This window comes from Toxotes jaculatrix, chromosome 14, assembly GCF_017976425.1.
Source record: "Toxotes jaculatrix isolate fToxJac2 chromosome 14, fToxJac2.pri, whole genome shotgun sequence".
Lineage (NCBI taxonomy): Eukaryota > Metazoa > Chordata > Actinopteri > Toxotidae > Toxotes > Toxotes jaculatrix.
The window spans coordinates 1111941-1135182 of record NC_054407.1 but is presented as its reverse complement, the minus strand read 5'-3'; the positions used below and the strand labels follow the sequence as shown (position 1 = coordinate 1135182).

At 41.0% G+C, this 23242-nt stretch overlaps 1 protein-coding gene across 1 annotated transcript in view; it reads left to right on the top strand.

The window, feature by feature from the left end:
- The window catches only part of LOC121193319 (protein NLRC3-like), a gene marked incomplete at its 3' end in the record, with an annotated part of 55279 nt that overhangs the window by 20185 nt on the left and 11852 nt on the right, over window positions 1-23242 (top strand). The window contains exon 2 of the mRNA XM_041055563.1: window positions 8320-8860. Within this exon, the coding sequence (XP_040911497.1) occupies window positions 8320-8860 (541 nt within the window). The remainder of the gene's footprint in view (window positions 1-8319; window positions 8861-23242) is intronic.

Here is a 23242-nt window from a genome sequence, read left to right as displayed (position 1 = left end):
GACAGTCCAACTATAAGACACATTGTTAGGGAACCAGTAAGACAGAGAGGTAATGGTTGAAGTCAACATTAAGTACAGCACAATACATAAATACAGTATAATAACATAATTTTCAATTTCTGTTCATTATAACAACTCACAAGACAGTTCCTGAAGAGCTTCTCCTGACTGTCACGGAGATACAAGGGAAGGCCCTTTAAAGCTGCAGTTTGTCGATGTGCAGCGATGTCAGATGTCTGAAACAAGAGTTGCATGAAACATTACAAGAAATAGAGTAAGCATGCAGGCAGATGTCCTCTTCCATATCAAAAAAAAAATCCTGTTGATTGCATGTCAAAGGTTTACTCCTTTTTAAAGGGTAATTTGGCATTTTTCCAACTATGATTGCTCACTGTCAAAGTGTGTCCACTGAAAGATCTTTTTTAAAAGATTAAGATACCCTTTGTACCCTTTATACCCTTTTTACCCGAGGAAAAAGTCACTATATCCGAGTAATTTTATGTCTTTGATCATTTGATCATCATTGGTTTGCTTGTTTGTGCTACCCTTAGAAACCCATGCATTTATTCTGAGGGTCTGTCACAACAAGGTGACCCTAAACCTATCCATAATGTTCAGCATTATTAAATTACTACATCTAGAATTCACCTCTTGATCCAGGCTGTCAAGGAGCTGATCCCGCATTTCACAACAAAGAAAAATGAGTTGGCAGAACTGTTGTCCCTTGTATTGAACCACAACGTAAGGATTTAAGTATTAACAACTGACCAAATTATTTTAGAGCATACAACTGTCTTGCTTTGTTGTGCTAACTTAGATTATTGTCTGAAATGTCAATAATTTATATTTTCAAGTTTCACCAACATAAATTACTGTTTTAGGCCAAAAAATACAAGTTGTTGTTTTTTTGCAGTGAACAGGGGGAGCAACAAGACTTAAATACACAAGAGGTCATTTACAACAGGGGACACAAATCAGGGCAGGCAGCCAATCAACAACGGAGAGAAAGCAATGACAGGAAGTAAGAGTCCAAGGGGCCAAAAAAAGAGTTTAACCAAAAGTCCAAAAGTGTTCAAAAACAGCTGTCCAGGCATCAAAACCAGTCCCCTTAGGGACTGATCGTCACAGTAACAACTGCTGTAGAGTCGGCAGAAAGTCAGTTCTTCCTGGTTCTTTTTGCACATCATATAGCACCAAATGTGGATCAATCCGCTGATCAAAATAGTCCCTAAGAAATGTGACATTTCCTCCTGTTTGTCTGATAAAAAACTACAGACAACAGGTGTCTTAGGAAAATACTGAAAAAAATATTCATCTTCAGTATGAACATTTTATGATTGACTGACACAGCACTGTTGTTTATAGATGCTGGTGTGTTGCCTTCATCCTTCAGTATAGTGTTCAGTGCTACATGGTGACGTTGCTGCAGGACGTCAGCTGAGAGTTCCCAGAATGACTTTGTCCTCAGACAATTTATCAGTGATTGATGTGATATGAATAAAAATGTGTTTGTGTTTTCAGAGGTCAGGACCACAGACTGAGAGCAGAGTGTCCAGGATCCAGCTGTCTGTCTGTGAAGAGTGACAGGTCCAAACAGTTAGATCCTCCAGGCTTCAGTAATGAACCTGGACCCTCAAACACAAAGTAAGAGACTGTTTCTAGTGTAAACTGACTTGACGATGATTCATTTCTCAGACATATTGGAAGGAAACAGGGAGACACCAGGGACCAGATCCATAAAACTCTGTGTCCACACAAAGACAGAAATATGCACACACACTCTTTTCAGCAGATTTATAAAGCAGAGCTTTCTCATGTTACTGTTTTATCAGTCTCAGTCATTGTGAGAGCCTGATTGCCACTTCCAGAGTCTGTAGACCTGTCAATGAAAAGAAGGACAAAGAAGAAACACAGTGTCTCCATGTTGGAGGTTCCACTTTAATGATTTACACGTCTGAGCCTTTAACAGTTTCTAGACATTGTGAACCAAATCTGGATATTTGTTCACAACAATCAACAGAACATTTAGTCTCAGCACAGGTCGTGCTGCTAAAATCATTTGTTGTCAGGTTTCTGGGATTTAATGACTGTTGGAAAGGAGCAGAATGTCCTCACACTGGATTGTAGCTCCCAACAAAGTTTGATCAGACTGAAAAGGAAACACTTTGACCCTACAGGGTCTTCATGAGTTAAATGGCCAACATGACAACGAGCTGATAGGAGTCAATACATTATCGGGATAAAATACTGTTAGCAGAGTCTATGTACACAGCGTTAAACGTGACAAGCACAGCACAGCACAGGTCTTGCGTTTGTGAGTGAACCCTCCTATCTGTGGGCACACATCATTTATTGCACACAGGTGAGGATTATCCCTCATTAGGGTCACGTGACTTCAGTAGCCAACAACTAAAACAATCTCCAATAGGGGGCATAATATCACGTTTACAAAACAAAACAAAATGAAATGAGAGCACATCTCTCAACACCCCCACTTGCTCACATTTTACAAAATTCATATATGTAAACAAAAATTGGCTTTCACACTGTTCATACACCAAAAATATAAGTTTCAAAATGCATTAACTTCAGCTTACTGGCTGATTTAGTTAGAATATCTGCAACCATTTCATTGGTTGGACAGTACTGCAAGTTCATCTCATCATTCTTTAACATAGATCTCACAAAATGGTATTTAATGTCCACATGTTTACATCGTTGTCTATGTACAGGATTTTTTGCTAATGCTATAGTGCCCTGGTTGTCTTCATAGATAACACACCTGTATATCTGTCCATCAAAATAGTTCAGCAACTGTTTTAAGTACAGACACTCTTGCATGGTCGAGGCTAAAGCCATATATTCAGCCTCACAGGTGGAAAGTGCTACTGTAGGCTGTCTTTTAGTTTTCCATGCAACTAATGGCCCATTGGCATTCAAACTAATGCAGTAACCTGTTGTGCTCTTTCGATCATTAATATCAGCAGCCCAATTAGCATCGCTATAAGCATGAATTAGATTCTCATCTTTGTGCTTTTTGAAACAAAGTTCTTTGTCTTGAGTTCCTTTTAAGTATCTTAATACATGCTTCACGGTTGTCCATTGCTCAGTAGTTGGTTTAGTGAAATACTGAGACAGTTTACTCACTACAAAGCTTAAGTCAGGCCTTGTACAGGTGGCCAAGTAGATTAAGCTCCCAACTGCCTCTCTGTACTTCCTTACATCATCCATTACTTCAGCATCATCACTGTAGTTGAGTTTTGGTTCACAAGGGGTAGCTCTGGGCTTACAGTTTAACATGTCGAATCTCTCTAATATTTTCTGCACATATTTACATTGTGACATCTTAACACAATCAGCAGATTGTTGAAAATCAATACCCAGAAAATGTGTCAGTTTACCTAGATCTTTCATTTTGAACTTGGACTTCAGCATTTCTTTTACATCTTTCAAGACATTTTCATCACTAGCAGCAATAATCAAATCATCTACCCATATAATCATGTGCACTTTATCTTGTTCAGTAATTCTGCTATAAACACAATGATCAGCTGGATTTTGTACAAACTGCATTTCACACAAATAATCATGCAACATTTTATTCCAGTTGCGCCCTGACTGTTTTAGGCCGTACAGGGATTTTTCCAGTTTGCACACTAGTTTATCACCGTCTTTTGATGCAATTTCATAACCTTCAGGTTGTTCAATGTAGATCTCACACTCTATTGGTGCATGTAAATAGGCTGTTTTTACATCCATCTGGTGGACAACTAAATTGTCTTGTGCTGCTTTCTGGGCAAATACTCGAATACTGGTCATACTAGCCGTAGGAGAAAAAGTCTCATCATAGTTTACACCTTTCTTTTGACTAAATCCTTTGGCTACATATCGCGCTTTGTATTTGTCCGATCCGTCAGTATTCTTTTTCATTGCATAGACCCATTTACCCCCCACTACATCTTTGCCCTCTGGAAGAGTGGTTAAGGTAAAAGTTACATTATCATTTAATGATTGCATTTCTTCATCCATAGCATCAACCCATTGTTTTGCATCCACTGACCTTATTGCTTCTGTATACGTTTGGGGAACATTACACAGGAGTCTGTAACAATAGTCAATGTTAGTAATATCCTCCTCAAAACCACAAGCATGATCACCATAGTAATCAGGTCTTTTTCTCTCTCTGTCAGGATAACGTCTCTCAGCAGGTTTGTGTTCTTCATTTCTAACTTTCCCTTCATTTTCTATTTTCACAGTTTCAGGCTTATGTTCATCTATCTCATTCTTTGTGAACACTTCTTGATTTTCAGCTGTTTGTGGGCTACTTGATGGGATTTTTACTTTTCTTTCCTTTTGAATCTCATAATTATCTTCCTCTGCATCAAGTACTTCTTCATTCTTTTTAAATACAAACTCTACAAGTCTGTGTTTTTGTACTTTCCTGGTGTTGGGATAATACACCATATAGGCTGGACTATTCTTGTCATAGCCGACAAAAATGCCTCTCTCACATCTAGAGTCCAACTTTCCTTTATGTTGCTTGTAAGCATAACACACTTGCCCAAATTTCTGCATTCTAGCAATATTTGGCTGTCTGCCTGTTAACATGTAGTAAGGTGTCTGTTTAGTGCGGTTATTAAAACATCTATTCCTCACCACAGCAGCTGTTTGAACAGCATAGGTCCACAACATCTTTGGCAGCTTACTCTCTATGAGCATACACCTGGCCATCTCAAATAGAGTCCTCCAGTTGCGTTCTGCTGTACCATTTTGGTGTGGAGAGTATGGAGCAGACGTTTCATGCCTAATACCTTTCTTGCACATTAATGCTTGGTACTCTCTACATGTGTACTCTGTGCCATTGTCAGATCTCATGCACTTTATTTTGCCATAAGGAGCTACGTCCGCAATAAACCTTTCAGTAGCTTGTACGGTGTCACTTTTGTTTTTCAAAAAATATACAAAAACTGCACTAGAATAGTCATCTGTAAAAGATAGTGCATACTTGTGACCATCTCTGGACACTGGATCAATAGGACCGGCTAAGTCTGTGTGTACCATATCCAGAGGTCCTTTAGCTCTCAAATCTGGCTCTCTGTTCCTAGTTTCAGTAAACTTCCCCTGAGTGCATACTTCACAACGTGAACGTTTGTTACCTTCATTCTTAATGTCCATTCCAACCACAACATTTCTTAACTTCATTATATCTGCATAATTGCAATGTCCTAAAATTTCATGCCAACTCTGCAAATCAAGGCTTTTCTTACACTGGTCATTACAGTCATTTTCTGACGTGTGCAGATAATAAAGCTTGTTGTGTACGTGTATGGGAAATTTAGTACCGTCTCTATGAATCAGATTATTTTTCTTTTCACTGAAGATCACAGTGGCTCCATTGGAAGTGGCAGCTTTCACAGAAAAGATATCCTGGGGGTACGTAGGGATGTATAAGGCGCTCCTGAGTGTTGTTCGATAGCTCCTTCCTCCGCTGTCGATCAGCCACACCTCCGCATCACCTCTGCGCTTGGCGACTCCATTGCACCTGGAACCATCAGCCAGCTCCACGCAGTGCGTCCCGGCTTGGAAACTGTTGTCAAACTTCTTGAACTTCGTGATGTCCGTGATGATGTGTGATGTTGCTCCGGCATCCACCATCAGACCTTTCCTCTTGACATCTGGCCCCGGCATCTCTGCGTCACTTATCCGGAATGCGTACTCCTTGGCCTCAGTGCCCTCAGCTGCTTTCCGTGCTCTGTCTCGCTGCTTGTTTCGCCTGCAGTTTGCATTGTTGTGCGTGTTGCTTTTACATTGATGGCACCACTGTTTGCGTGAGCAAGATCTGGCTATGTGGCCACTGGTACCGCATTTAAAACATACAACGTCCATATTATCACTGCCCTTTGCTCTGGCGGGTGCACGCTTTGTGCCAAATTGTGCTGTTGCCTTCATAACATTGTCCTCAGATGCAGTTGCACGCATGTTCTCTACATCTTCATAACTCCGCAGCTTTGTCTTGAACTCAGAAAAAGTCATTTTATCGTCACTCTGGGAAACATGAATGGCAAACGGTTTAAATGTCTCTGGCAATCCTTTTAAAACCATTGCTATTAAGAGTCCGTCACTGAGAGTTTCACCTGCGTTTCTCAATGCCGTAATCGCAGTCTCTGCTCTGATGACATATTCAGTGACATTCTCGATGGGTGATTTTTGTAGTGAGGTCAACTCGGTGTACAGGTTTATAACCCTGGGCTTTCCTTTACCGGCATAGTACTCACGGAGAATCCTCAGGGCCTGGCGTCCGTCATCCGCCGCTTCACGCATCACTAGCGACAGGCTCTTGTCATCCAAAAACTGAATGAGCTCTGCGTAGGCCTCGGCGTTTTTCTCCTCGTCCTCGTCATCGTCTGTATCGGGTTCATTTAAAATTGTGCCTTTCAATCCTTGTAGACAAAGATGGCCCAAAAACTTCGTTTCCCACAGCTCGTAGTTCTTTTCGTCTCCATCAAACACAAGTCTCGCCCAGCGGCTGCTTGTCGTTTCTCTGTCCTTTCTATTCATATTTTTTCTCAGCCTTTCCGGTGCACGCTGTAAACGTCGCGACTTTCACCCAGCAGGTCACTCAAATTATGCTTCATGACTCTGTCTCTGACTCTGGCTCTTTCTGGCTCTTTCTGGGCCCATAACCTGTTAGCAGAGTCTATGTACACAGCGTTAAACGTGACAAGCACAGCACAGCACAGGTCTTGCGTTTGTGAGTGAACCCTCCTATCTGTGGGCACACATCATTTATTGCACACAGGTGAGGATTATCCCTCATTAGGGTCACGTGACTTCAGTAGCCAACAACTAAAACAATCTCCAATAGGGGGCATAATATCACGTTTACAAAACAAAACAAAATGAAATGAGAGCACATCTCTCAACAAATACATTATCAGAGCCTGAAAGAATCCCAACAATCTCACAGTAATCCACCCGAAACATCCAAGAGTATCTCAGTAAGTTCAAATGTTTGTTGGAAAATGTATAAGATATAAAATCTGAGAGAAAGATCCAGAACAAGAGCTGGACTGCAGACAGTCAGTCAGAGAAGCACTGTACAAAGTAAGACTGTACATCTGTCTGCTCATGTCATCATCTCTGAAAACAGGAGCTGTGCTTTGATACAGAGTCATTTGTTCTATCATACAGCTTTGGTATTTAAGATGATTAGAAATATCACAAAATGAAAAAGCTTTTCTTTGCTTGTCTTTAGTTTTTATGCAGCTGATGAAAGAAATGAGCAGATTCTCAGATTCTCTTTCTTTAGTCTGACATTATTTCTTCTGTGTCAGCAGATTTTCAGCAGATAGTGGTCTGCAGGAGGTTTTAGATGAACATAAGATCAGTCTGAGGAGGAGATGTGAACGTGTGACTGAAGGAACTGATGGAACAGGAAGTGAAACCCTCCTCAACAGGATCTACACTGAGCTCTACATCACAGAGGGACAGAGTGAAGAGGTTAATACCCAACATGAGGTGAGGCAGCTGGAGACAGCTTCCAAGATGGAGACCCCCCATGACACTCCAATCAAGTGCCACAACATCATTAAAGCCTTACCTGACCAACAGAGACGCATCAGAGTCGTTCTGACCAACGGCGTCGCTGGTGTTGGAAAAACCTTCTCAGTGCAGAAGTTCACTCTGGATTGGGCAGAGGGCTTTGAAAACCAAGACGTCAGTCTGCTGGTTCTGCTTTCGTTCAGGGAGCTGAACCTGATCAAAGAGAAGAAGTACAGTCTTCTCATGCTGCTCCACATTTTCCATCCAACATTAAAGAAGGTCACAGCAGAGAAGCTCGCTGTCTGTAAAGTGTTGTTCATCTTTGACGGCCTGGATGAAAGCAGACTTTCACTGGATTTCAGCAACAGGGAGGTCGTGTCTGATGTCTCACAGAAGTCATCTGTCAACGTGCTGCTGACAAACCTCATCCAGGGGAATCTGCTTCCCTCGGCTCTGGTCTGGATAACTTCCCAACCTGCGGCAGCCAATCAGATCCCTCCTGCATGTGTTGACAGGGTAACAGAAGTACGAGGCTTCACTGACACCCAGAAGGAGGAGTACTTCAGGAGGAGATCCAGTGATGAAGAGCTGTCCAGAAGAATCATCTCACACATCAAGACATCCAGGAGCCTCCACATCATGTGTCAGATCCCAGTCTTCTGCTGGATCTCTGCTACAGTTCTGGAGCACATGTTGACCACAGAGCAGAGAGGAGAGCTGCCCAAGACCCTGACTGACCTGTACTCACACTTCCTGCTGGTTCAGACAAAGAGGAAGAAGCACAAGTATGATGAGGGACATGAGACGAGTCCACAGGAGCTGACGAAGGCTGACAGGAAAGTTCTTCTGAAGCTGGGGAGGCTGGCGTTTGAACATCTGGAGAAAGGAAACATCATGTTCTACCAAGAAGACCTGGAGCAGTGTGGTCTTGATGTCACAGAGGCCTTGGTTTACTCAGGAGTTTGTACAGAGATCTTTAAAAGAGAGAGTGTGATCTTCCAGAAAACAGTCTACTGCTTTGTTCATCTGAGCATTCAGGAGTTTCTGGCTGCAGTCTACATGTTCCACTGTTACACAGAGAGGAAGACAAGAGAGCTGAGGACTTTCCTGGGACAAGATGACAAACACTGTGCCACAAAATCTTTAATCAGGAAAACTTTAAAGCCGTCTGGAAACAATCAAAGCAGCTACCCATCACTCGATGTCCTCCTGAGTGATGCCATGAAGAAATCCCTCCAAAGTAAAAATGGCCACCTGGACCTGTTTGTTCGCTTCCTTCATGGCCTGTCTCTGGAGTCCAACCAGAGATTCTTAGGAGGTCTTCTGGGTCAGACAGAGAACAGACCAGAAATCATACAGAGAGCCATCAACAACCTGAAGGTGATGAACACAGATGATATCTCTCCTGACAGAAGCATCAACATCTTCCACTGTCTGATGGAGATGAACGACTGCTCAGTACATCAGGAGATCCAAGAGTTCCTGAAATCAGAGAACAGATCAGAGAAGAGACTCTCTGAGATCCACTGTTCAGCTCTGGCCTACGTTCTGCAGATGTCAGAGGAGGTTCTGGATGAGTTGGACCTGAACAAGTACAACACATCAGAGGAGGGACGACGGAGACTGATCCCAGCTGTGGGGAACTGCAGAAAGGCTGTGTAAGTCCAGACATGATCTTTAACATTATCAGTCAGTGTAGATTAGTAGTTTAGTTTTTTCAAATATACACAGTATGAAATTATTCTCATTTCATCAGCTGTGTTTTTCTGGAGATGATATAATTTTGTGAGTATCAAACGTAGATTTTTGAGTTAGTTGTGATTATTACTATCAAGTTTTTCTGTTTATCGATTATTATCTGTTAGATTCTACATTTATTTGTTAATCTATTCATGGTATTTTGAGCCTTTTTTATTCATGCAAACCTGATAAAACTAATTCAAGCAGGACTCCACTTATCTTAAGACTCATTGTGTGTCTCCAGGTGTTGTTGAGTATCACTGTATGTGTGAGGAAACAGTAGTATAAAGGCTTTAGTGTCTCCAGAGGGAGCTGTGTGAGTCTGATAAATGTACTCAGGTGAATCCTCCACACTGCTCCTTTAAAGTCTTCTCATATTTTGTGTTAAATAAGTCAGAAGCAGGTGTTTTCTCTCCTGGTGTAGAGGAGAGTAGAATCAGGAAACACACACCTTCAGCCAAGAACAGAGGTCTGAATATATCAGAGCAGAATGGGAGAATTCAGTATTCTTCTACACATTTGTCTGAGTCAGACTGCTGAAGCTTCATTCAGCTACAGCTGAACTCATCAAGTCATTTCTTACAGTGTAGTTGTGTTAGGAGGAGACCACTTCACAGTCAGTGTGGACACAGGAAGGACGACTGCCACCAAAGACTCTTTAAATCAACGTGTGACATCTGACTGTTGGTTGAAGTCAAGAAATGTGAATTTGTCCTTTAATGTTGTTTAATGACACAAAGTTCAGGAAGAAGAAGGTCATGTAAAACCTTCAATGATGAAGAGGATTTGAGTCCAACATGTCTGATTTGATCTTTATCTTCTAATTCCAGACTTGACTGAGCTCAGCAGCATGTTATGAATCTGTGTTGACATGAATAGTTGTATGAATGTTGTGGTGACATTTGGATGATGTGTGTAGAAGGCTGACATTATGATGATCCACAATAAGAGAAGGACAAAGTCCCTCTACTCATGTTAGTGAAAGCTCATTGATTAGGACATATCTGATTGGATTAGAAATGATTTTTATCCACATGATTTATTCTTTATTCAGATTGAGTTCCTGCAGTTTGTCAGAGATCAGCTGTGCTTCTCTGGCCTCAGCTCTGAAGTCCAACCCCTCCCATCTGAGACACCTGGACCTGAGTAACAACGAGCTGCAGGATTCAGGAGTGAAGCTGCTGTGTGGTTTTCTGGAGAGTCCACACTGTAGACTGGAGACTCTGAGGTCAGTTCACTGTCTGTTACTGTTGTAGATCTTATATCTTTAATCCACAACTGAACCTGGTTTATCTTCATCCACAACTTGAATCCATTCATCTTGAATGAATGAATGAATGAGATTTGAAATAGTTGTTGTTCCATATTGTGACTTTTTCTTCTCTCAGTCTAAGAATTATTCCTTCAGTTTCACTTCATTTCAGTCAGTTGTCATGAATAATGTCTGTTGACTTCAATGAAACCTTCAGAACTCACACACTGGTATTTGTCACAGTCAGCAGACTAATGTTTTCTAAATGAAGTGTAGAAAATGTCCAGTGTGAGTTGTTCAAAGTCCATTTTTATCACAACAATATACAGAAGATCCTCAGAACTAATATTTGTACAAATCAATTGAAAAACACTTAATTTCAATTAAATGTCAGTTCTTCAGTGTTTTGTGTGTGTGTGTGTAAATTGCGGCCTTTTCTCATTGAGTTGAATTGACTTGTTAAATGTGTTAAGGAGCAAAGACTTAAAGAACCACACTGTTGGTTTGACATGTTTCAGTCCATTAACTGCAAATCTTGTTGTATTGTAAAGTGTTATTGTTGTTGTTGTTGTTATCAGCAGTATTCTTATTACATTGTGTGTACGTGACTTTGCTTCTGACCCCTTTCCAAAGTTTTCTATTAAATTCTTCTTTTTCCATACATGTTAGGTTATTTAAAGTAATCATTAGAACGTGCAGTCTGATTGGTCATAATGTGCTATGACTTCTGGCAGTGAATCACATACAAACATGGTTGAAACCTTCATCTGATCAAAGACTATCTCAGGTTAAATTAGTATTTTGATTTCTAGTCTGATTTGTACAAAATCACATAGATTGTTTGCCTAACTGTAGACAGGTGAATTTCTAAAGTCTTTGACATCACTTTGTAACCCTTTCCAGCTTTATTTAAATCAACAGTTCTTGATCATAGCTCCTCTGAAAGCTCTTTTTGGCGAGTCATGGCTCACATAAAAGCATATTCTTCTTGTGGACATACTTTTTCTTCCCACTGTATCAAAAAGTAGAGAAATGTGTCCTCTGTCACTCAGTGTTACTCTCATTGTGACATGACCTACAGTTTTTAAGTCAGTCTGCTTCAAGTGCAGAGAGAACTGACCAAAACTCCCATAGACTGCCATGTTACACTGAGCTCTTCAGTCCTTGTCATGAACAGAGATGATGGGAGTATTTAAACTGTGACAGCTCCTACACCATAAACAGTAGGAACATATAAAATACATCAGTGTCTTCACTGAAGCCTTGTGATGCTCATGGTGAAAAACTTTTGTTGACAGGACGTTTAATTTTCAAACTATCAGGGCATTTTTGATGGTTTTGTCCTATACCCTGTTGTCTGCTGGGCATACAGACTGGTTTTGCTGTGTATTTACATTCTGGTCCAGGGTCTAGTCACCATAGCAACCAATGATTCAGCAGTCTCTGGACAGAAGTGGAAAACTGACTCTGATTAGATTAATTAACTCTTAGTCTCACAGGGACCAGTTTTATTGTCGGCCATCTTGTCCTCTCCTAGCAGTAAATATCAAACAGCAGCTTTAAGTCAGATCAACACAGCTGTTACTAATGATATCAACAAGGTCTTGATACCTGTAGTGACTCTGATCAGGGTGAGGATACGTCTCCAGGACATGAATAAAGTCCATATAATGTCCTCTTTAATGGTTTAAACATGACTCAGTGTGTCTGTGAACCTGTGTGATACAGTTAAAGCCTTCAATGGTTACATTATCACCAATATCACTGCATAACATGTTAGTGGGACTATCAGGGCCACAAATAACATCACACAAAGTCCTTCAGCTGCTCCTGGATGATGCTCCCTCACATCCACTTATACAAATATTAGTGCTGCACGATTTGATGAAAACGTGCGATTGCGATTATTGTGGACAATACTGCGATTTGCGATTGCGATTACGATATTATAAATGAATGGTGTCATGAGTCCACTTGCTTGAATATCAGGGACAACACAGAATAATGATAGTTTGTGTATTTCTCAACTCAAAACATACACGACAGAAAAAAATTCAAAACCTGAAGATTACAGACTGTTTGTTCCAAATAACTTAATATTACAACATAAATTTTGAAAATAAAGATATTTTCAAAATGTATCCGTGATTGTACGTTGTGGTTTCAGTTTTATCTTTCACGTTACTTGGTTGGGCTTTTATTTGCATGCACTCGTCGATTTTTTTCTCTGTTGTCTCAAATGTTGATAGAGATTGGTCGCATTACCTCGGGACGTAGCGACTTTGGCCTTGCAGGTTTTACACAGCACGTCTTGCTGTTCAGGATCGTCATACCTGAATCCAAAGTATCGCCATACAACAGAAGCAGCTTTTTTTTTTCGTCACCAACTCTGCTTGTCCCTCGTGTTCCTCCTCAGCGTCCATGTCGGTTCCTGCTGTTTCCTGAAAGCCGGGTAGTCACGTGACCATACCTACGGCTGCCCACAGCGTGTGGATGTGGCGTCAATTACTCCACATTGGTTTACATTTAATCGCAAATCGCAGTCTTTTATGCGGTTACGTAATTGCGCAGCGTGACATCGCGATTGCGATTAGATTAATCGTGCAGCACTAACAAATATCCAGCATCTCACAGCTGATTATCCTGTATATGCACCACACAGAAAGCACATTAACAGTTTCTGCAGAAATGTTCTAGTTATATGGAAGCACGTTATGAATGTTGTGGTGACATTTGGATGATGTGTGTAGAAGGCTGACATTATGATGATCCACAATAAGAGAAGGACAAAGTCCCTCTACTCATGTTAGTGAAAGCTCATTGATTAGGACATATCTGATTGGATTAGAAATGATTTTTATCCACATGATTTATTCTTTATTCAGATTGAGTTCCTGCAGTTTGTCAGAGATCAGCTGTGCTTCTCTGGCCTCAGCTCTGAAGTCCAACCCCTCCCATCTGAGACACCTGGACCTGAGCTACAACGAGCTGCAGGATTCAGGAGTGAAGCTGCTGTGTGGTTTTCTGGAGAGTCCACACTGTAGAATGGAGACTCTGAGGTCAGTTCACTGTCTGTTACTATTTTAAATCAACAAATACAATGCGTTGTTATTATTATTATTATTTTTTTTATTAGTAGTAGTAGTAGTAGTAGTGCCTTTTATGTATGTGACTTTGCTGCTGAGCGTTTTCCAAAGTTTTCCATTAAATCCATCTGTAATTTGGGATCAAATAGTTGTTGTTCAGTTGAATATGTGTTTAGTTGTGGATTTCCTGAGCTGATCTGCAGGATAGAGACCAGGACCAAGCAAGACATTTTCCTGGATCAGGACTGAACATTTGAACTTTGATCCATTTCAGTGGTGAATCAAAGTCAGTTTTTAGTCCAACATGTCTGATTTGATCTTTATCTTCTAATTCCAGACTTGACTGAGCTCAGCAGCATGTTATGAATCTGTGTTGACATGAATAGTTGTATGAATGTTGCGGTGACATTTGGATGATGTGTGTAGAAGGCTGACATTATGATGATCCACAATAAGAGAAGGACAAAGTCCCTCTACTCATGTTAGTGAAAGCTCATTGATTAGGACATATCTGATTGGATTAGAAATGATTTTTATCCACATGATTTATTCTTTATTCAGATTGAGTTCCTGCAGTTTGTCAGAGATCAGCTGTGCTTCTCTGGCCTCAGCTCTGAAGTCCAACTCCTCCCATCTGAGACACCTGGACCTGAGTAACAACGAGCTGCAGGATTCAGGAGTGAAGCTGCTGTGTGGTTTTCTGGAGAGTCCACACTGTAGACTGGAGACTGTGAGGTCAGTTCACTGTCTGTTACTGTTGTAGATCTTATATCTTTAATCCACAACTGAACCTGGTTTATCTTCATGCACAACTTGAATCCATTTATCTTGAATGAATGAATGAATGAATGAATGAGATTTGAAATAGTTGTTGTTCCATATTGTGACTTTTTCTTCTCTCAGACTAAGAATTATTCCTTCAGTTTCACTTCATTTCAGTCAGTTGTCATGAATAATGTCTGTTGACTTCAATGAAACCTTCAGAACTCACACACTGGTATTTGTCACAGTCAGCAGACTAATGTTTTCTAAATGAAGTGTAGAAAATGTCCAGTGTGAGTTGTTCAAAGTCCATTTTTATCACAACAATATACAGAAGATCCTCAGAACTAATATTTGTACAAATCAATTGAAAAACACTTGAAGAAGAAAAAACTCTTCTTTACTTTGAAGATCATTTCAATGAAGTGTCAGGACTAATGTCAGTTCTTCAGTGTTTTGTGTGTGTGTGTGTGTGCGTGCGTGTGTGTGTGTGTGTGTGTGTGTGTGTGTGTGTGCGTGTGTGTAAATTGTGGTCTTTTCTCATTGAGTTGAATTGACTTGTTAAATGTGTTAAGGAGCAAAGACTTAAAGAACCACACTGTTGGTTTGACATGTTTCAGTCCATTAACTGCAAATCTTGTTGTATTGTAAATTGTTGCTGTGTGTTTGGAAAGACACCAACATATACAATACATTATTATTATTATTATTATTATTATCAGAAGTATTCGGATTACATCGTGTGTCTGTGACTTTGCTTCTGAGCATTTTCCAGAGTTTTCCATTAAATCCATCTGTAATTTGGGATCAAATAGTGGTTGTTCAGTTGAATATGTGTTTAGTTGTGGATTTCCTGAGCTGATCTGCAGGATAGAGACCAGGACCAAGCAAGACATTTTTCCTGGATCAGGACTGAACATTTGAACTTTGATCCATTTCAGTGGTGAATCAAAGTCAAGACATGAATAGTTGTATGAATGTTGTGGTGACATTTAGATGATGTGTGTAGAAGGCTGACATTATGATGGTCAACAATAAGAGAAGGACAAAGTACCTCTACTCATGTTAGTGTTCGCTCATTGATTAGGACATATCTGATTGGATTAGAAATGATTTTTATCCACATGATTTATTCTTTATTCAGATTGATCTCCTGCAGTTTGTCAGAGATCAGCTGTGCTTCTCTGGCCTCAGCTCTGAAGTCCAACCCCTCCCATCTGAGACACCTGGACCTGTGGATGAACAACCTGCAGGATTCAGGAGTGAAGGATCTGTCTGATCTTGTGAAGAGTCCAGACTGTGGACTGGAGACTCTGAGGTCAGTAGAGGGTTGGAGTCAGTCCATGCTGCTTTCATCAGTATTGTCCTAAACACAGTTTGTATCAAAGCAAAGATCCAGTGTCTCCTGTAAACCTCCAACCTTCTCAGTGGCTGCTTTCCTCATTGAAGCTGTGAGAGGAGAATGGTGACAGGCTTCAGGATTGGACAGAAAAACACAGAGACAGACAGCAGTCAGCCAATCAGATCAGCCACAAGCCTGATTGTGATTGTGTGTTTGAGGTGATGTGAAGACGACTGTTGTTGTTGTGTTCATGTCTACAGGAAGTAGAGCTGGATTACAGCTGACAGCCTCACAGGATGTGTAGAGACAGTTGTCCTCATTGGTCCAACTGTCCTACCATCACATCTAATCTGAGACTGTTTGTTGTCTCATTTCAACACTAAAGAATTGATGAGTTTGATCTTTGTCACAGCTCTGAGATCAGTCTGACTGCAGCCTGCAAATCACTGGCTCTGATTTCAGAGAAGCATCATGACATTTTGTCAGCATGTGGTCTGATACAGAGCAGAACCTCTGCTGAAGTCCAGTGATCACATCTGTATATGTGTCCATCTGTCAGATACTTTCAGTGACAGCCTCCATGTTTATTTGTCAGAAGCAGATCAGATGTTCATCAACACACAGAGACTCTTTCTTTAAATGGAACATGAGTTGACATGTAACAGCAGTGAATCCATCACTAAACTGTTTGTGCAGTAATGAAGCTTCATGACTTCATGCTGATTTATCACCTCTGTTGTCTGTCTTCTTCTCTCAACAGATGGAGTTACTGATCTTTCCAAAGGAGAGAGTGAAGAGGACGGTGTGTGTGTTGAGAGAGGACGAGCTGTGTCCTGATGATCCAGAGAGGCTGAAGCAGCAGCAGCTTGTGTGTAGAGAGGCTCTGATTGGTCCATGTTACTGGGAGGTAGAGTGGAGAGGAGAGCTTCATCCAGCAGTGACTGACAGAGGAACCAGAAGAAGTGGAGAAGACTCTCAGTGCTGCAGTCTGAACTGCTCTGAGAACAGCTCCACTGTCAAGTCCACCATCATCCCTGTGTGTTCCTCTGGATCTGAAAGAGAATCATCAGTGTATCTGGACTGCTCTGCTGCTGCTCTGTCCTTCTACACAGTCTCTGCAGACACACTGAGACTCCTCCACCTCCTCCACCCTCCACCTGGACTTTCTTTTTTTATTCATTCACAGATGCTGAACTCAAAGTGATAAATCAGATTAATCAGCCCCATCATGTGGTGTGATGGAGAATTGCAGCTAATTTCCACATTATTTTTCTGTCTTGCAGATCTTGGAGGTTCAGAGTTATGCAGTAATTTAACTAATGAACACACTCAGGTACTGCAGATAACATTTAATTCAGAGGGTGAAGAGGCAATCCAGTTTTCTGATTGGCTGAGGCTGGTGAATTTTGGGATTCGCCATTTCATTGATGTGAGAACATGACTGGAGCTTGTACAGGAACAAATTCACAAACTGAGGCAGGCAGAACATTTAAAGTGGAAAAAACAATGAAGCCTTTCTTATAGTATAATAATATAATAATTCAATTATACAAACTACAAACTGTATTATAGTATAACATGTTATTAGAATGACATAAACAGTAAACAAAGCTAAATCACTATCAGTTACTCTGATGTAATTACTTTCACTACTACTGCAAATAGTATAGATATTACTACTGCTACAACAACCACTGCAATCACTACAAACTACTTCTAAAAATAACACACCAATCCTAATTCCTATTAATCTTATAGTTCCTGAGAAATGTAAATATTATACTAGAGGCACTTAAAGACTATTAACATCTACTTTTACACTGTCTCATTAATACAATTATTTAAAATGTTCTAAATCTTTTACACCCATTCTCAGTACTACATGAAACACTACAAGTACCACTCCTGAAATACTGTGACTGTGTATTTGGGGTTTCACCTTCAGGAGCTGAACAGAAGATTTTCTATTCTCATTAAGGCTGTAGTCAGGACTTTAGAAATACTGAGGTCATGAGGTCAAGCTTCCTTTAGACAATGTTTTTTTCTGTAACTTCCATTTTCTGTTTATCTGGATTTTTTAAACCATATAACTCATGTATCTAACAGGTCTGAACTCTCTGTGATGTGTTATTTAAATGCATCAGTGTGTCCCTGAGTTTTAATGAACCTCTGAATCTCTGTATTGTTTCCTGTGTGTGTATTGAATTGAATGGTTTAAAGGCTGTTTCCTAACACTAATAATAAATCCAATAATTATTCTGACAATATCCTGGAAAGTTCTTTGAATTCTAACATAATTCAGCAGCACTATCAATGACAGTTAGTTAATGCAGTTCAATCAATACTGTCTCACTCAATACAAGGAAACAACCATGTGGACATTGCAACCAGGGGACAGGACACCCTAGACCTAATGTCTACAAACAACAAGGACTCTTCCAGAGCTGCTGCCCTCCCCCATGTTGGTAACTCTGACCATCCAGCTGTTATACTCACACCAGCTTAGAAACCCAGAGTGACACAGGTCAAGCCAGAGGTCAGACAGGTTAGAATGAGACCACTGCTTTGAGACCAGTCAGTGGGACATTTTCAGAGAGGCAGCAACATATGACAATATTTCTGACCTTCAGGAATATACTGTGTCTGTCACTGACTACATTAATAAATGTATAGATGATGTGACAGTGGTCAGAACCATCAAGAGGCGAGCCAACCACAAACACAAAAAAGTTTGCTCTCTGCTGAGAGCCTGGAGCTCTGCATATAAATCTGGGGATGCTGCAGCAAATAGTCTGACAAGGACAAACCTGTCACAGAGATCAGACAGGGGACGAAGCCACGTCGACTGTGGAAGGGTTTTCAGAACATCACTGACAACAAGGCCCCTCCCTGAACGATATGCCAAAACAACCGCTCTCTACCAGATGAACTGAAAAACTCTTATGTACGGTTTGAGATCAAAAGCACCATCCAGGCACAGACGCTCCCACTACCATCCAGAGACCAGGCACTCCAGCTGTCCACTGCTGAAGTGAGAAAGGCCTTTGGACTGGACAACATCCCTGGACGTGTTTTAAAGGATTGTGCAGAGCAACTGAAAGGTGTCTTTGCAGACATCTTCAACACATCCCTCAGGCAGGCAGTCGTACCCACCTGCCTCAAAAGCACCACTATTATTCCAGTCCCAAAGAAGTCAGATCCAGCCTGCCTGAATGACTTTCACCCAGTGGCCCTCACACCAACTGTGACCAAATGTCTTGAGCAGCTGGTTTTGAAACATATTAAGAACAATCTCCCAATAAACCTGGACCCCCTTCAATTTGCTTATAAAACAGACACCATCTCCACCACACTCCACCTCACACTGTCACACCTGGAGAGGAAGAACACCTACACCAGAGTCCTTTTCATTGACTTCAGCGTTTAATACAATCACTCCACAGCAGCTGGTGGAAAAGCTGAGGCTGCTGGGTGTGAACACTGCAACCTGCAACTGGTACTCAGCTTCCTGACAAAGCAGCAGCAGACAGTCACACATTAAGATCCATCTTAGGGGTGTGTCCTGAGCCACACATGACTGTACAACCAGATCCAGCACCAACCACACAGTTAAGTTTGCAGACAACACAACAGGGTTAACAACAATGATGAGTCTGCTCACAGACTGGAGGTGGAGCAGCTTGAAGTGTGGTGCAGATCCCACAACCTCACCATCAATGTGGACAAAACAAAAGAAAATGGTGATTGATTTCAGGAAATCTGGCAAAGATCACCACACACATCTCATCAAAAAAGGGTTAGGGTTAGACAAAAACGTCTCCACCCCCTCCAGAGACTCAGAAAGTCAGGACTCCCCACACCTCACCTCATCACATTTTACAGGGGCACCATCGAAAACATTCTGAGGCTCAGCTTCATGTCCTGGTTTGGCAGCTGCAGGGTCCACGAGCAGCGACAGCGAGACATTTAAGACTGCCATCAGAATTGTTGGTGCCCCTCTCTCGTTCCTGAAGGAGATCTACCAGCAGCGCTGCATTCACAGAGCAATCTCCATCATCAGTGACTCTCAACCACCCCTCTCATGGTCTGTTCTCCCCCCTTCTTGTCCAGCAAGAGTTACAGGAGCATCAGCTGCAGATCCAGCAGGATGCTGAACAGCTTCTTTGCACAAGTGGTGAGACTGATGAACGGACTGTGTCCCCTCCCCATCCATCCACACACCCACGCACCCACACTGCTGTGAGACAGAGAATGTCACAGTCACTTTAGTCACTTTAGAGTTTCTTAGTTTCTAGTTTAACAATTTTCTTTCTCTACCCACTGTTTATTTTAATGTCAGAAGCTGGTGAGAAACAACATTTCGTATCAGCCTGTGTATTTTTGTAAATACCACGTGAAATAAAAAACATTTTGAATCTTGAATCTAAATTTAAAAAGTATAAAATATGTACAGTATTTCTGTACAATGATAAAACTTTGAAAACACACATTAACACTGTGCCGTGGGACTTCGGTGCAATGTGGGCTGACCCCGCGACCTGGACCTGGACCCAGATAAGCAGCAGATGATGACATGACATGACCTTTACACTGTGCATTCAAGGACCTGCCATTTGTGTGATCTCTTTATCTATATCAAGACTGATCTTTTAGTGGACATGAGGACATATCACAGCATGCACAGTGAACAAGAGGGAAAGGTTAATTACTGTTGGTTTCTGACAAAATAACAGTCAATTCCATTGAATCACAAGATATAATTCAATTTCTGAAAGCATTTTAAATACTAAAAAAAAAAAAAGTTACTCAGTATTCAGTATATTAGGTGTCTGGAGGTTCCTCAACAGGTCTCCTAGCTTCCTTGTCACCTGCAGCATGAACAGTATAGCTCAGTATAAATGATCATCACCTGGACCTGTATTGTAATGATTATCTTTGACCTGTCACAGAGGGAAAGGCACAGGTGAACAGCTTTAATGATTTAATCATTCTATGTTACTGATCATATAGGTTTATGTTCTTATGGACACAGCTGTGTTGGAGAATTGGTAAGCTGTCCTTTGCCTCCTCAGTGTGAATGAAGTTTGTGTGATGTGTATCAGGTGTGTGTGTGTGTGTGTGTGTGTGTCCTACGGTGACTGGTTCAAATGCTGTCTGTTGCATATAGAGTAATGGATTTCATACTGATGCTTAGTAATGTACATTCTTTATCATTTGCTTTTATCTCAAATCCACAAACAGCTTGATGTTCAATGTATCATTCATGCCACGTTCATGCCTGTAGGTGGGGTGACGATGTGATAGCTGTCAGGTGCGCAGGTGAATTGAGGGGAATGGCAAGTAGGTCACCACACTCTGGCCTGAACACACATACACACACAGGACACACACACGTACAGGTGGAGAAGACAGACAGGGACAAATGACACACACCAGTAGAGATCGACCGATTATCGGTGCCGATATTTGGCATTTTGATGCATATCGACATCGGCCTTCTTTTTAATCCAGCGACCGATGAGAGATCATAATAAAAACATAATAAAATCAACTACTAAAATCAGCTTCCCAAATGCTGTAATAAATGAAGCATGATGAGTTGAGCATACGTCAGCATGTGGCCCCACTTTTAACTCTCTCTCTTTTTTCAAACCCTCATTTCAGATGGACAGACTGAAGTCTTCAGTGAAGTCTCTGCAATTTATTAGAGCAAGAGAAGCCGTCTGACTGGAGAGCACGCTGAACAACTCTGCTTTTAACACCACAATCTGCAAATTTTATTTAACTTTGTTTTATTTACTTTATAAAATTTCATGAAGCTATTTATTTATTTATTTATTTATTTATTTATTTAGATTTTCAGTTAACTTTATAAGAGATGCTGCTGACCCTGGGACCTCCCTACACTTTTGGTTAGAATTTTAAAACAAAGATGTCTGTTGTCTAAGATAAAAAGAAAAACCTTTAACGTGTTGCAAATCTGAAGCTGTTTAATAAACATATGCTTAAGGCATTTAAACAAAGTTAAGTGTTTGAGTTTATATTATTCAAATTTTTGACACCAATATTTTCACTTTTACTGCACATGAATATTGGCTCTAAATATCGGTTATCGGCCTCCTTGACTACTAATAATCGGTATCGGCCCTGAAAAAACCATATCAGTCTGTCTCTATTCAGTTCCTCATGTTTCTTTGGATTCACCTCTTTTGCTGTTTTGGTTTCAGTAAGACGTCTTAGTTTCCTTAAGTTTATGTTTTTGAATTTTTCCTTCATGGACACTTGTTTTTTTCTGAGTTTTGTTTCCTGGCTGAACAGACTCTGTAAGACAGTGACTTTTCTTATTAAAATATGCTCATTAATCAGATTGCCTGGATCTGCACAAAGAAGTTTCAATGAAGCCATGGTTACAGAGTCACTTCCTGAATGGCTCTGAAGCTTTGTGAACAGCCCAGAGCTCCAACCAGCCTCCCAGTCTGCCAGCCTCAGACCAGTTCCTGCTCTCCAGTCAACCACTGAGCCTTACATTTAAAAGAATGTAATCACTGCTGTAACACATTTATGTTTCCAATATTCAATCCTCAAAAGACCAGGAAATAAAGTTAAAGTATTTCTTGCCGGAGTTTGAAATCCTGATTCTAGTCTACCTGTTCTGCTTGGTTTTGTTGGTGTCGCCTAATATCAGGATGATAGTTCCTACAGACCTTCAAGGTATGAAAGAGACCGATATAACAGATGAGATTCCCATAATCGTCCTGGATCTTCTGAGCGTCATGCATGTGCCTGCAGCCCATCACCCAGGGACTACACACAACGTGGCCGCTCTCTGGAACGCTGTGAGGACTTCCATTCTCCTTCCCATAACAAGAAGGTGACAAGTAGTTGACAGTGGGGGCCAATTGCCAGCTACTGACTTTACTCAGGCCCATAAAAACAGTAATGCCCTGCCCACGGACTTAACCAGAGACAGTTTATCTGGGGTTTATGTGTCAGAAAGACATGTATCAGTTGTGACTGAGGACACTGTTGTGCGTGCTTTTGTAGACACTGGAGCTGCTATATCAGTCATTTGTGAAGATTTCAGGATGTCACACTATCACACTACACAAATAAGTCAACATATGTGCAGTTAACGAGCACAGATTAACTTTAAATATGAAATTAGGATAAAAATAAAAATAGAATTCATGCCTTTGATGAGTCATCATTCTAGAATGTGATGTCACAGGCTGCGACGGTTGGTGAAGGCAAAGCCACAGAAAACTCCACAGGCAAAATGATCAGAGAAACAGTTGGACTGGACAGAGCAATGAGTCAGACATTTCTTCAGGATTATTGCTGAGTCAGAGAGGGACATCTGCTCTACAGGTCCAGTACTTAAGGCAAAGTGTTGAAGTGCATGTTTAGTATTTTCTATATCATCATGTTTATTTATGCTGATCATGTTTGTGGTATATTCTAATGGTTGCTCAACTTAGGTCTCCTAAGATGAATGCAGCCTGCTCCAGAGTGCTCTTG